A 12,045-nucleotide genomic window follows, 5' to 3' on the forward strand; every position below is an offset into this window, starting at 1 on the left:
GTGTTCGTTCATGGTCCGTGCACGGCTTACGTTGGCAGCCCAAAGCTCCAAGGAGTTGGCGCTAAACCTATTTTGCCTCTGGCCACGATTGTCCATGTCAGGACAGCTTGTCGCACCCATAAATCAATTCGTAGCATTGCAGTTCGCGTCCAAATCGCATCGTCAACCATTGTGCCAGCGACAACGTGCGGGAAACACCTACTCGACTCCTTCAAACTCCCTTGGGATATACCGCTCCGACTGAAAACACTTGGCACATGGATTCCTCGCTGCATGAGGTTTGGCAAGCTGCTGCTGGCAGTCCATTCCTCCCCACCGTTGGCAAAAACAGCCAGTTCCTCGTTGCATTTATCTTGATGCTGTTGGGATTGGCAATTACTGGAGTATTTACATTGAGTTTGTCTATCATCCGCCGGCCTTACTGGTCGTCCTATGATGCTAATAAGCTTGCAGACCGATCTCTTTTTAACCTCGCGAGACTTGGCATCCCAGCTTCTCTGGCACTCGCGTACGTATACACTCTACGGTGACAACCGTCCTTTCCAACGCTCACATTATTTTATAGCTTCGGAGTTGTATACATGTTCTGTGCAGTTGGAGTCTACCTTTAAGAAAATACCCAAATAACTATACTGACTGGTTGGTTGACGAGCCAGCTGGTCTCTACTGTACATTAGTTGGAAGAGGAAAGGCAGAGGAGACGCAGGAGGCCTGCTGAACGACTGCCATCTGGTTTGGTTTTTTTGATTTTAGAAAAAGAAAAGTTTCCGCACGATTGATATCCATCGCTCCCAACGATCAGCACCGTTGCACATCAAGAATCATGGCGCCAGACAAGACCCCAATCTTTCGGGCTGTAGCTACGTCTACACGGCCGTTGTATCAGCTGCTTCGGTGTATTAACTTTGCTCCAAGAGTCCATGTCCAGATAACTGAGGAAGGTATTCGATTTGCCGCCGATCATTCGAGGGTAATGCAAGGTAACTCATTTCCTCACATCTTCATGGCCCCGTAGCCGTCACACGGCTAACTAATTATTTTAGGAGTTGCTTTTCTTGACAAGGGGCTGTTTTCAGCATATAGTCTCAACCTGCCGCTCTCTGACGACGAAGAAGCAGTCGATTTACCAAATTTCCAAATCTCGTTGGCATCATTTCTTGAAGTACTCCAAATATTTGGAGCTGTGGATGTAGCGACTCGGGCGCAGAAGGCAGAGCAAGACCCTTATCGGAGTAACTTGAGAAACTACAGACCAGATGCATTCAGCAACCAAGCTCTTGGAATATCCGGCACCTGTACACTACTTTACAGCGAAGCAGGAGATGCTTTCAAAATCACCATTGAAGAAGCTGGGGTGAAGACCACGGCAGGATTAACGACATATGTGCCGGAATTGCCAGACGATATTCCATTCAATCGAGAGGAGATGTCGTTCAAAATAATCATGTCGTCACGTTCCTTATTGGATTGTTTGGCGGAAATATCTCCCACGGCTCCTGATAAGCTGGCCATTATGGCGTCAAAGACCTCGCCTTTTTTGTCGCTCGCTGGCAGTGGTGACCTGGGAAGTTCCGCAGTGGATTTTGCTAGGGGCAGAGACTTGCTGGAGACTTTCACCATTGCCGACCGCTGGGCTCAGACGTACAAGTTCGACTTTATCAAAAATTCAACAGAGGCCATGCGTATCGCGAACAAGGTCAGCCTCCGGGGTGACGCACAGGGCGTCTTGAGTCTTCAGTTCATGGTAGAGATGGAAGGTGGTAAGCGAAGTTTTCTGGATTTTCGGTTTGTTCCCTTTATCACATATGACGAGGAAGACGAGGACGAGAACGGTACAGGTGTCGGGTTTGAAGAAGATTAGAGACGCTTGAATGGCTAGGGGCAGATGACTATTTCCTGCGAGCTCGACCTCTGATTGTCAAGGGAGAGAACATGGGTAGAGCTCGAGTCATGATTTACCTAGAAACTGATATGTCTGTATGTTAATCTTGACTCTGAGTTTGGTCTTGTATCGACTTAAAAAAGTGTGCTTTATATGGCTTGTCAGTCCCTTGCGTGCATTATAACGTGCCACGACCCCTCATTTTGGCGAAGCGAGGTCAGTATTGACCTTTTCTCCCAGTGTATGTATTCTTCTCGACACCGCAAGGGAAAGAACCAGCCATGGTGGTTTATCGGCCAACTCCGTGCGTCGCTAAGTCCATGTGCAAATACTTATCTTACCCTCCGTGCACTAGCCAAGACCACCAGCATGGTCTGTCCTAGTGCGTACCTTGCTCATGAGTTGCCCGGCCTATAATCAGCTAGGCGGGACAGCAGTCGCTATAGCTCTCCGAATAGGAGCAGCCATTCTTGGCCAATCGCTCCATTACCGCGCAAACTTGTGAACGGGGGCTCCGTGCTCCGTACGCGCTATCAAGATTATCAAAATACAACAGAATACGTATACGCATGTGCAGTCTACATTCTTCATACCTCCTGCAAAGCAGCGAATACGTAACCGTGGCCAGACGACTATACGAGTGACGGCGGTGGGTCAAGTATCCATTTGTAGACCTGCGAGGCAGGACCGTGGTGTTGGGGTGAAGGAAATTGGTTAATGCAAAATGCACGACTGGCCAAGTCCTCACTCGCAGGGCGAAAGTCCTCTCGTATGGGTGGTTGACTCATGCCAGCCGACGCCGCGAAATGAATTTTTGAGACTGCCCGACTCACTTGGCTTACATGCCGTTGTGCGGCATGGCTCAGGAATGGAGGGGGAATACGTCGCGCAGGCGAGGCTAAGGGAGGCGCGAGGGAGACGGACGCAATCTCACGAAATCCATTTAAGAGCCGCCCTTGCTGCCTTGATTCTTCCCTACCTAGGCACTATAATACTCATATATTCCTGTATTAAGAAGCGTCGCAGTAAAGGCGAGGAAAAAAGGAAAATATTCGGAGTAGTGCCGGATTCATTCACTGGCCCACGCTTTGCACTCGAAAGACCAACGTTTACCGACAAACACGCCTACTACCTACGGCGCGTCCCAAACAGCCATGGCCTTCTCCACGGGAATTAGGCTCCACGATGGCGACGAGAAGGCCACCAGCCGGGGCAAATGTCTAAGGGCTGTTGCCGCATTTCCCGGCCGAATAGTCGCGTCCATGGGCAAGTTTTTCGCAACATGCTGCAGCTGCACGAGGCCCACGGACAACGAGGCAGAGGATGACTGCGAAGCACTACTCGACGGTAAAGTCATTCCGTTTCCTAGACACGCTGCGTCGTCGTTCCTGCGGACCGGGACGCCGCGAAGGATGAGAGAGGCCAATCATGTTCTATAATGGGAACGGAGCACTGGTGCACAAGGCCACGCATCGATTTGACAGCGACAAACGCACATGCCAACAAACGGCAGCCCTGAAAATTTCTTCTTCTCTTTTGGCCCCCTCGGACCATTTCTATTCGAGGATACAAACGGAAACATCGCGTTCTATTTTTACTGCCAAGGGATTACGATACACGGACCGTTTGGGTTAGGTCCGTGAGGCGTTCGTTGGGGGTTGCTCTTTTTTATTTTACCGTTCTACAGTTCTTGGCATCGTATATAGCAGTCCAGTGCTCTGGACCCGGGTTTCGGGTCGCATCTGGGGAAAGATGCTGCGGATGATGCTGTGTCGCGGCCCGAGATGTCCTGATTGGCGCTGATGGGGATGGAGCACATGGAGACTCGAGGCGTTTTTGGAGCCTGTATAAACTATTATAGGGAAAACAACTTGTTTTGGCATAGTAGGCGTTCAATAAAATCAACCACAGTGTAACTCTTTGCTCTTTTCAAGTTGGCACTCCCGGAACCGAGTGATCAGGCATAAGGGATACGGCCATGAAGCTCGGCCAAGGCTAGTTAGCAGCCGTCGCCTTCTGACGTGACTGCATGGCGATGCCGGCGATGTTGGGCGCGCACCAAGGACCAAGCCGGCATTCCTTTTGGGGGCGGGCATCCCGTTGCAGCTCTGGGGATTGTGATTGCCACGCGGTCTGTGCCCGATTGCGCATATCCCTACGGAGTAGCGATTGTTTTGAGCTTGACAGACTAAGAAGAAGAAAGCCAGGGAGACCACGGTTGCACAGGATCCGTAGATTGGATTGCTAGCAGCGAATTGTGACAAGTTGCCAGTGATGGCAATGAGCGACGACCATGATCATGGTTTATGTAGGAATGTCGAAGAAAGCTTTGACCATGGGTTTATCTGAACTGGCCGACGGTTGTATCTGTCGCATCATTCATGTCCGATATTCGGCTGGTTGTTGCTGAAAGACGTCGCAAGAACGAGAAGATATCATTGTCGTTGCCCGTTCTTTGGCCGCTACCGGGCCGCAGAGTACTCCGTATAGGCCTACTTGATCCGCTAGCCGCAATTGACCAAGTAGGCTTTCTGATATCAAGTACGATATCGGCAGACCGAAGTTGAGACTGGCAGAGGTCAAACGTGCACGGAGAATTGCAAGATGGTCGTCTTCGAACAGAATAAGTGTAGTGATGGGGATGATAATATGAGGCTCATGCACTCTGTACGCACAGCGACGCACGTAGGCGGGTTTTCTGCTGCATGTGAGGGTGGTTCAAGTCTGTGCTCCTGCAATTGAGGCCACACTACCCCTTATACCTCTGATAGGAATCCGGTGTCTTCAAGAAGAGTGTTCATGGTGTAATGAGCACGCGGCCGACGAAGCCTTTGGGGACGAGGTAGGGATAAACATTGAAGCTAGCACATATTGGTTCTAGCATGTTTATCAAGGCCAGTAGCACTTGCTTGCTCAAGCTTGCAGCAGTTGACTGCGGCCTTTCCCGTTTATTCTTCCTCGGTGTTTCCCGCCCCACAACTGCCAACACTCTGGCCCGACATCTTCATCTGCTCTGCAAGGCCTCAAGCTTTCACCAACATCCCGACCGCTAAATCACATCTTGCTCTCTTCCACCAGTCATGATACCGGGACTGTGGGCTTGTAGTGACGGGCTTTTGAAAACCCCAAGTCCTTGACCCTGCTACTGGTAGCCTGTGATCATTTTCGCTATTTAGTCATCGCCGCTTGTGCAAGTCACGAAGGGCATCATCCACTGGCACGCCACAGACAGACCACTAGGCTGATCTGGAGAGATGATCGATACATGGAGGACAACTAGAGGCACGTATAGGACCACAACGAAAGAGGCGCTAGGTGTGTAACCTGGGGCATGTCAAACGGACGGGTCTCTCCCTTGATGTGATGTCTTCAACCACTCGCAAAAGCAACATGATGTGTCAATATGCGCAGTGGGAAGGCGTGTCACGCACAGACTACCACCAACAGTATGAATCGTGTCAAGGGGCCAAAAACCAAAGACACATACTCCGTAGCTGATCGCGATATAGGTTATATCAACCTCAGCTGTGAACGTTACAATGCGAACAGTACGCCGAGGTGTTGCGCTTGCTCTTGCAGTGCATCTATCTGCTATTACCGCTCTCCATTTAGAAACGCGCGGGTGCCAGTGCCAAGGGAGGATTATAGCAACTCGTCATTTGCCGCAAAAAATGAAGGGATCATGAAGCGGCTTGTGCACTGAAACCTGCCTCGTGCTTTGGCGTCCCTACCGGGCAAGGCCAAGAGCCTCCCATGCTCTAGGCGTCCACCCTCATCGGGAATCGTCTGGCAAGGCAGCCATTCCGAAGCGGCGAGAGAAGCTGCTGCTACAGCTAACTATTACACCCATGAAGCACGAGGTCGTCGTCGTGGCTTGGAGCTGTGTCGAGTGACTTGGCCGCCATGCTTGAAAGTTGAGAATCTCGTCATTGGCTTTGTTGGCGTGTTCCTCTTGTCTATTGGGCCAACTAAGCATCTAGATGCTGGCGTCCTTTCATCCATCGCCATGTATATTGATTAGGGCCTGTGTCGCCCACTGCATTCCGCACCATCCCATTAACCAATGATGCCGCAGAACATCTCGCTTGTCTCTTCCCGTGTCTTTACGCACACCATCACATTGTACCACCACCGTGCCATACCATACATAGACCTCTCGTAATGCGTGATTTTCTGACTACTAACTCGAGAACTAGCGATTTTCGTCCATTTCCCAAACGGCACTTGGAAGGATCTCGGATACCCGCCGATGAGTAGCGAGGGCCGAAGAGTATCGTGGGATGGATCGAATGGCAGGCCTTCGCTTCTGGCACATGATGAGTCGTTGATCCAAAAAGGATGCAAGGGAAATGCCAACGCTGGAGCCACTTCACAAACAAAGTCGGGAAGTCGGGGCGTCGAGAAAAGGCACCAGCCAGCACCCACAGCATCCAGTGAACTATTTCGAGCCAGGGTCATACCGAATTGGCCTTGGTTCCCTGAAGCTGGAGTTGGCTGCGCCCCCATGCCGATCGAGATGCTGGAGGCCTGGCTAAGCAGAACTCGCAAGCATGGGTCAGGCCGCATGGGCTTCTACCTGGGCTGGGCCGCAGCCACAATGGAACCAGCTTCGCTCGGTACTACATGCAACAAGGGAAACAATTCATTTTCGATAGAATAACTCAGACACCCGCCTGTTTCCGGCCAGGTGTGGGCTCGGGACCCATGTTCTGCGTAACACCACCAACCTGAAATCGCTGCTACCACAACGTGAGAAGGCTGGCCCCCATCAGTTTGACGTTCACTTATAAGCCAGCGTCGAGATACTTGAACCGGGCTGGCGCTCCTTCATTGCTACCTTTCAACTGCTCCCTTACTGAAAGCACTGCCCACTCGCTGTACACGGCGGTGAAATAATTCTTTGTGTTTTGTCCATCCCAGGGGGCCGTCCGATTCGAGTATCAAAAGTCCCTCTGTTCTGCCATGCCATGGTCGTTTTGTTCCTTTTGATACTTGAACCGTCTCATTATGTCATATGACCCTTTGTCAATACCTCTTCGGTCAAACGGTTGGCGTACGTTTATGCGCTGGCACTTGGGTTGTTTGTGCAGTCACTTCCCTTTTAAATAGCAGACCCAATATCCTGTTCTACTGCTGTTCTGTTGGTTCCCTCGGGCTACACGAGCAGCAGGCCCGTCTCGGCAAGATGGAGAGTCTGACGGTTGGCACAATGGGACGTGCGTCAGCAAACCCGCAACTTAGTTCATCTCCTTCTCGACTCAATCACAGAAGAGCCCAGTCACTTGATGAGTGTCCCTCACATCGAATGCAGTTGAAGAATACATCACGATCACTTTTGTGGCTGCCAAGCGTGAGGCGTCAGCGATCCATCTCTCCCGTCTTGATCCGGAGCGATGATGATGATGGCGACCGAGCCTTGTCTCCCCTCCCTCCCGCCAAGCTCCGAGTTCCTGGAATCTCGCCAGCGGTATCAGTTCATGCTTATGAGGGATCTAAGGAAGATGCGCTTGGTAAGCGTTCTGTGGATGCAGGCTCCGTCACCAGAACACGTTGGTCTGAGTTGCCGACAGCAGAACAGAATCGAGGGCCAACAAGACGGAATTCACAGCATATTGCCGGACAATATGAACAATGCATGGACAAAAGTCGAGAACCCTCTGAACGGTCATTTTCCCCATTCTCTGACTCTGCTGTCACTATGATGCAGGACGGCTGCTTGGAACGCCTGGTTGTGACTCCCTCGCTGGGCCATCATGACGCCTGGACACAATCAGTACAGCTCATGATCAAGGAAACAGCAGACGCTTTGGAACAAGTTCACGAGACTATGGACGATTCGAGTTTGACGTCATGGCTACATGACTTGCCAGAGACGTCAGAGACGACGAAGAGACCAGAGACGCCAGCCGACTTTGCTGCTCCTCATATCACTACTCACCATCACCAAGAGCAAGAAGACATCACAAGTAATCGACCTACTCCCTCCAAGAGAGCCAAGCCACCAATAGACAAGCCCCTTCCTCTGTGCCCCGAGACACGAAGTATGAATGTGCTGAAAAAGGAATCAAAAAAAGCCTCCCAGCCTCGTACTTCGCAGCCAACCAAACCCGCTAGATGGGCGGTATCAAATGGCGTTGCTCAGCTTTTCTCTGGCACACGCTTCAAGCGCGTACAAGCCGATGAGATGCTGACTCCAGAGAAGACCGAAGAGGTGCGAGCCAGACGTATAGATAAAGACCAGCAGCCGTCGTCGTTCGAGGGGCGAGACTCAAGCGATTCGTCTGACAGCACCTGGTCGCAACAGACCACGACAAGTTCCGCCAAGAGTAACAAGAACAACAGCAAAGCGGAGAAGCCATCAGTATTGCCACTTGACCAAGCTGTTATTCATGCAGACTTTCCCTTACCCAGCACGTCAATGCAAAAGGCCACCGTACCACGGACGCGAAGCAAAAGCGACACCACTGTGTTGACAAGTAACGTTTACCCCTTGAACCCCCCTCCTAAGAACCCCCAGAGATTCGTTTCCACGAATACCAAGGCACGACTTTCGACTATACCGGAAGTCGAATCCGAAGACGAGCTTGAGGAGCTGGCCGGCCGGCCGAGTGTTGACCACAGCCTCCGGTCTCAAGAGAGTGGTGACTTGGTCAAGCGCGGTCGCGTTGCTTGCCAAGTCGGGGATTCATATGTCAACTCGGATGAGGAGATGGATGACTCCATCGACAGTGGTGCCTACCAAATAGCTATCCAGGGCCTTACAAGCGGCGACTCGCAAATGGTCACGTATGACGATGATGAGAATGACCTGGCTGATGACATGACAGCTTGGTTCTCAACATTTGGCTTTGAAACCCACGGCGAACTTATTCCGGACGGAGCGGCTTCACCATGGAGTCTCTCGTCACACAGTATAACATCTACATCCCCGTCTACGGTCGGCGGGGACGCAGAGGCTCCCATCCCAGTTAGTTCCGAAGACGGCTACGCATTTGCAGAGCCCATTCGCTTCTTCCGAAGTCATGCACCCCCAAGAAAGTGGAGGCCAGAGGAGGACTCGGCTAACCACTATACCTTGCGATATACCAGGACAGCCCCTTTGGTGGTAGGAGACGGCGAGAGAGACTGCGTGTCTGAACAGGTAGCCGAGTCGGCGGACCTGAGTGTGAGTATGAAGCAAGACATTGCAGCGCTTTTGAGATGGATGGCGGCAGGAGGAGAATAAATTTGTAATGATTATGACAGATGCAACCGCAGGCACGATATTATTACTTTATGATACCAATGCGATAGAGAAGCAGAAGCATGGATTGAACAAGTATTTGAACACCAAATGGAGTTAGTTGTAGCTCTCTCAGTTTGTGAAAATCCACTCGGCATGACCCGAGACGCCACAGCGCCTCCACGCAATACGTGATAACCCTGCACGTCGGTACACCCCGACTCTCCACCATTCATCCCAAAGCTTCAACTTTCCCAACACATTATTCTGATACAGCGCGTCAAATCTCCATCTACCCAAACGGATATCCATCCCAGCGCCCTACCGCCTCGAGAAGAAAATCCACCCCTCGCGGCCACCATGCTCCGCCGGCCCCCGACAACGCTCCAAATCACAGCCGAGGACGTAGCCGCCTACGAGGACCGACGCGCAAACGAGGCCCTCGCCGCGGCGCAACAGGCACGCGCCGAAGCACAAGCCTACGCGCAGGCGCAGGCGCAGGCGCAGGCGCAGGCACATGCACAAGCTCAAATGGAGGGCGTGCAAGAGAGCCCCGGCGCCGTGGGGAGGAGAGTGCGCGAGGAGCGGCTGGGCATCACGCGGAGGAGGTGACGCGGAGGAAGCACTGCGCTACTGAGGTGGTGGACATGTCATCATGGCGCGGACGGCATTGCGGAACTGTTACTAAAAAAAAAAATCCGTCAAGGCGAGGAACGCTGACCAGACGGGATGCACGCATGGAGTTCTCGGGCGTCGGAGCTGACTTTATGCAGCGGGTAACAATAAAACATACGCTATTAAACCGCATCAATGCTATGGCTCCGTGACCAACCCATCCAACTAGTAACACAATTACATGCATATATATGTACACGGCGTCGCCATGACAGCCAATAGTTTCAGCCCCTCTGTGCCAGATATGCCCAATATAATACCGTCAACCAGGCCAAGCGCCACGTAGTCGTCCACAACTCCCTCCCTAGTAAGCGCAATTCCCTCCTTCCCCTGTCAGGTTTGCGACCGTCGTAGAAATGGTCATCAAGAGTAATTCGCGGGCCGCCATTCCCATTGCTCCATCCCCATCGTTGGCTATTTTTACTCTTCTTGGAGGCCCATCTCGCACTCCCACCGTTTGCCTGGCTCCTAGCGCCGGACGTGGCCGCCGCTGGTGAGCGGAGAGCGCCGTACTCAGGTGGTTCCATCTTCACCTTGTCCTTGTATATGGGTAGCATAGGAGCCGCGTGAGTTTCGGGCTCAAGGGCAAATGGTGTGAGGCGGAGGACGGGAACAAGGAATGCTCGGATTAATAGTAGGACGACAGAAACGATAATAAAAGTAATGTACTTCATGTAAGTGTGGAATTGATTTGGAAGCAAGCAGAGATGGGTTTGAACTGTTTTCTCGGACGAGTTGGGAATAGGCTTGCCTTGGGCGTCGATGGGGTTGAACAGACTGACCATGACGAATCCCGGGGTTGGCACTCCCATGGCCATGCTAATACTCTTGACGGTAATCTCAGGAACGTTCTCCTGGGCAGCGGAATGCACGAGCTCGCAGTAGTCATGGTCATCACCTGAGAATGCGTGTACAACGTTGCCAATCTTCTTAATCAGCTTAACCGAATCTTCGTCGTTCAGAACATTCTGATACTGGTAGCCTGCACTGACGCTGATAGCATTGCGATCATCACGAGCGGTGGGGTCGACAGTTCCATCCTTTCTCAGGGTCGACTTGCTTGGTGGCCAGTGTTCGCGGTTTGGACCGCAAGGCGTGCCGGGGTCTCGGTATAGAGGGACGTGGGTGAGCAGAATCGTAGGAAAGTCAGGCGCCCCCTCTCCTGGGTCCATTGGTGACCGTGATACATCCGCCTCGTTGACGTCCTCAACCTCGTGTCGTAACTTCAGCCCCCGATCCACTCCATGCCAGACTGCCAATTCCTGTTGAGCAGCCTTTCGCTTGGTCGCCTGGACCTGGTCCAAGAATTCATGGACTGGTCCGTAGATGGGCTTCAAATCATGCTCATCCTTGTACCGTGAGCTATCAGCACTCAGCGAAACCGTATCTACCGACACAATGGTATGATTGCCCACCACGTCGACACGGTTCGTTTCACCGAAAAAAGCACTGAACCTGTCACGAACAGGCACCTGAATCTGAGCACCGAAGCCGAGATCGTGATTTCCAGGCAAACTGGCAACCAGCTTCCTACCCCTCTGATATGGCCCAGGAACACCGCCGGCCTCATTGAATGGGGCAAAGAAGATGTCGCTGAATCTCTGATACTCTCGAATCCAATAGTCATCATCATATTTGCGATGCCATGTCTTCACCCACTTCTTCTCGGTTGCAGACCGCTCGCCACCCCATTTTGGATCGACAAATTTGGTGCCCTGCCGTGTCTTCCACTCTCGGCCGCCGTCGAACAGATCGCCCAGGAAGAAGACACTGTCGGGCTTTAATTGGCGTTGCAATGCGGTATATCCACGTCGCATATAGTTATCCGTCACCAGCACAGTCAGCGGCGACAGAGGCCAGGGTCGACCGGGATACGAGTGCGGATCGATAAGTTGGGGATCGGCGACGAGGATGAGGTGATGAGGGTTTGCTTCTCTGGGCTGTAGCATGGTCCATCAGCTTTATCCACCAGCAAAATAATATATGATATTTCGATAAGGCAGCAACTTGCCAACGTACCCATTTCTCCCAATTCTCCCAATCACACTTCGCAACCTTGGAGTCGAACACCCATCTTTCGCCCCATAGCAAAATCACGACCCAAAACAAAAACAAAAAATGCGGAAAGCTCAACAGCCGCCTCGGGGTTAAATTCCTCCTAATCTGATGCGCGACGCGCAGTGTAGCCGTCGTAGCCATGCGCCTACCTGGGCCGCATATCCAGGCAAGGACGGCTTGGGATGAGGTGCGCGGACGCCCGTCCTTA

The 12,045-nt window shown here is 52.2% G+C and overlaps 4 protein-coding genes across 4 annotated transcripts; 3 read left to right on the top strand and 1 right to left on the bottom strand.

The window, feature by feature from the left end:
• Window positions 1–117: 117 nt before the first annotated feature.
• Window positions 118–2,027, top strand: rad1_1 (checkpoint clamp complex protein Rad1). The gene is made up of 4 exons (XM_066117207.1): window positions 118–396; window positions 454–508; window positions 566–980; window positions 1,044–2,027. The coding sequence occupies exons 3-4, from the start codon at window positions 824–826 to the stop codon at window positions 1,859–1,861; spliced, it is 975 nt and encodes a 324-aa protein (XP_065979099.1). The 5' UTR covers window positions 118–396; window positions 454–508; window positions 566–823; the 3' UTR covers window positions 1,862–2,027.
• Window positions 2,028–6,588: 4,561 nt separating this feature from the next.
• Window positions 6,589–9,354, top strand: J3458_002258 (uncharacterized protein). The gene has a single exon (XM_066117208.1). It carries the CDS (start codon window positions 6,897–6,899, stop codon window positions 9,105–9,107), a length of 2,211 nt encoding a protein of 736 aa, XP_065979100.1. The 5' UTR covers window positions 6,589–6,896; the 3' UTR covers window positions 9,108–9,354.
• Window positions 9,343–9,880, top strand: J3458_002259 (uncharacterized protein). The gene has a single exon (XM_066117209.1). The coding sequence runs from the start codon at window positions 9,465–9,467 to the stop codon at window positions 9,714–9,716; it is 252 nt and encodes an 83-aa protein (XP_065979101.1). The 5' UTR covers window positions 9,343–9,464; the 3' UTR covers window positions 9,717–9,880.
• A 123-nt stretch (window positions 9,881–10,003) lies between these two features.
• On the bottom strand, window positions 10,004–11,728 carry J3458_002260 (uncharacterized protein; the record flags this gene model as incomplete). Its single annotated transcript, XM_066117210.1, has 1 exon — window positions 10,004–11,728. One exon carries the CDS (start codon window positions 11,726–11,728, stop codon window positions 10,004–10,006), a length of 1,725 nt encoding a protein of 574 aa, XP_065979102.1.
• Window positions 11,729–12,045: the final 317 nt, after the last annotated feature.

The sequence above is a fragment of the Metarhizium acridum genome (assembly GCF_019434415.1).
Source record: "Metarhizium acridum strain ARSEF 324 chromosome Unknown scaffold_1, whole genome shotgun sequence".
Taxonomy (NCBI): Eukaryota; Fungi; Ascomycota; class Sordariomycetes; order Hypocreales; family Clavicipitaceae; genus Metarhizium; species Metarhizium acridum.

What these genes read in the sequence shown, in the direction of transcription:
- J3458_002258 (XM_066117208.1), top strand. Translation starts at nt 6,897, where the DNA reads ATGACCCTTTGTCAATACCTCTTCGGTCAAACGGTTGGCGTACGTTTA.
- J3458_002259 (XM_066117209.1), top strand. Translation starts at nt 9,465, where the DNA reads ATGCTCCGCCGGCCCCCGACAACGCTCCAAATCACAGCCGAGGACGTA.
- rad1_1 (XM_066117207.1), top strand. Translation starts at nt 824, where the DNA reads ATGGCGCCAGACAAGACCCCAATCTTTCGGGCTGTAGCTACGTCTACA. An exon ending in TCATTCGAGGGTAATGCAAG is followed by an intron (nt 981 to 1,043) that starts GTAACTCATTTC and finishes TAATTATTTTAG; the next exon opens with GAGTTGCTTTTCTTGACAAG.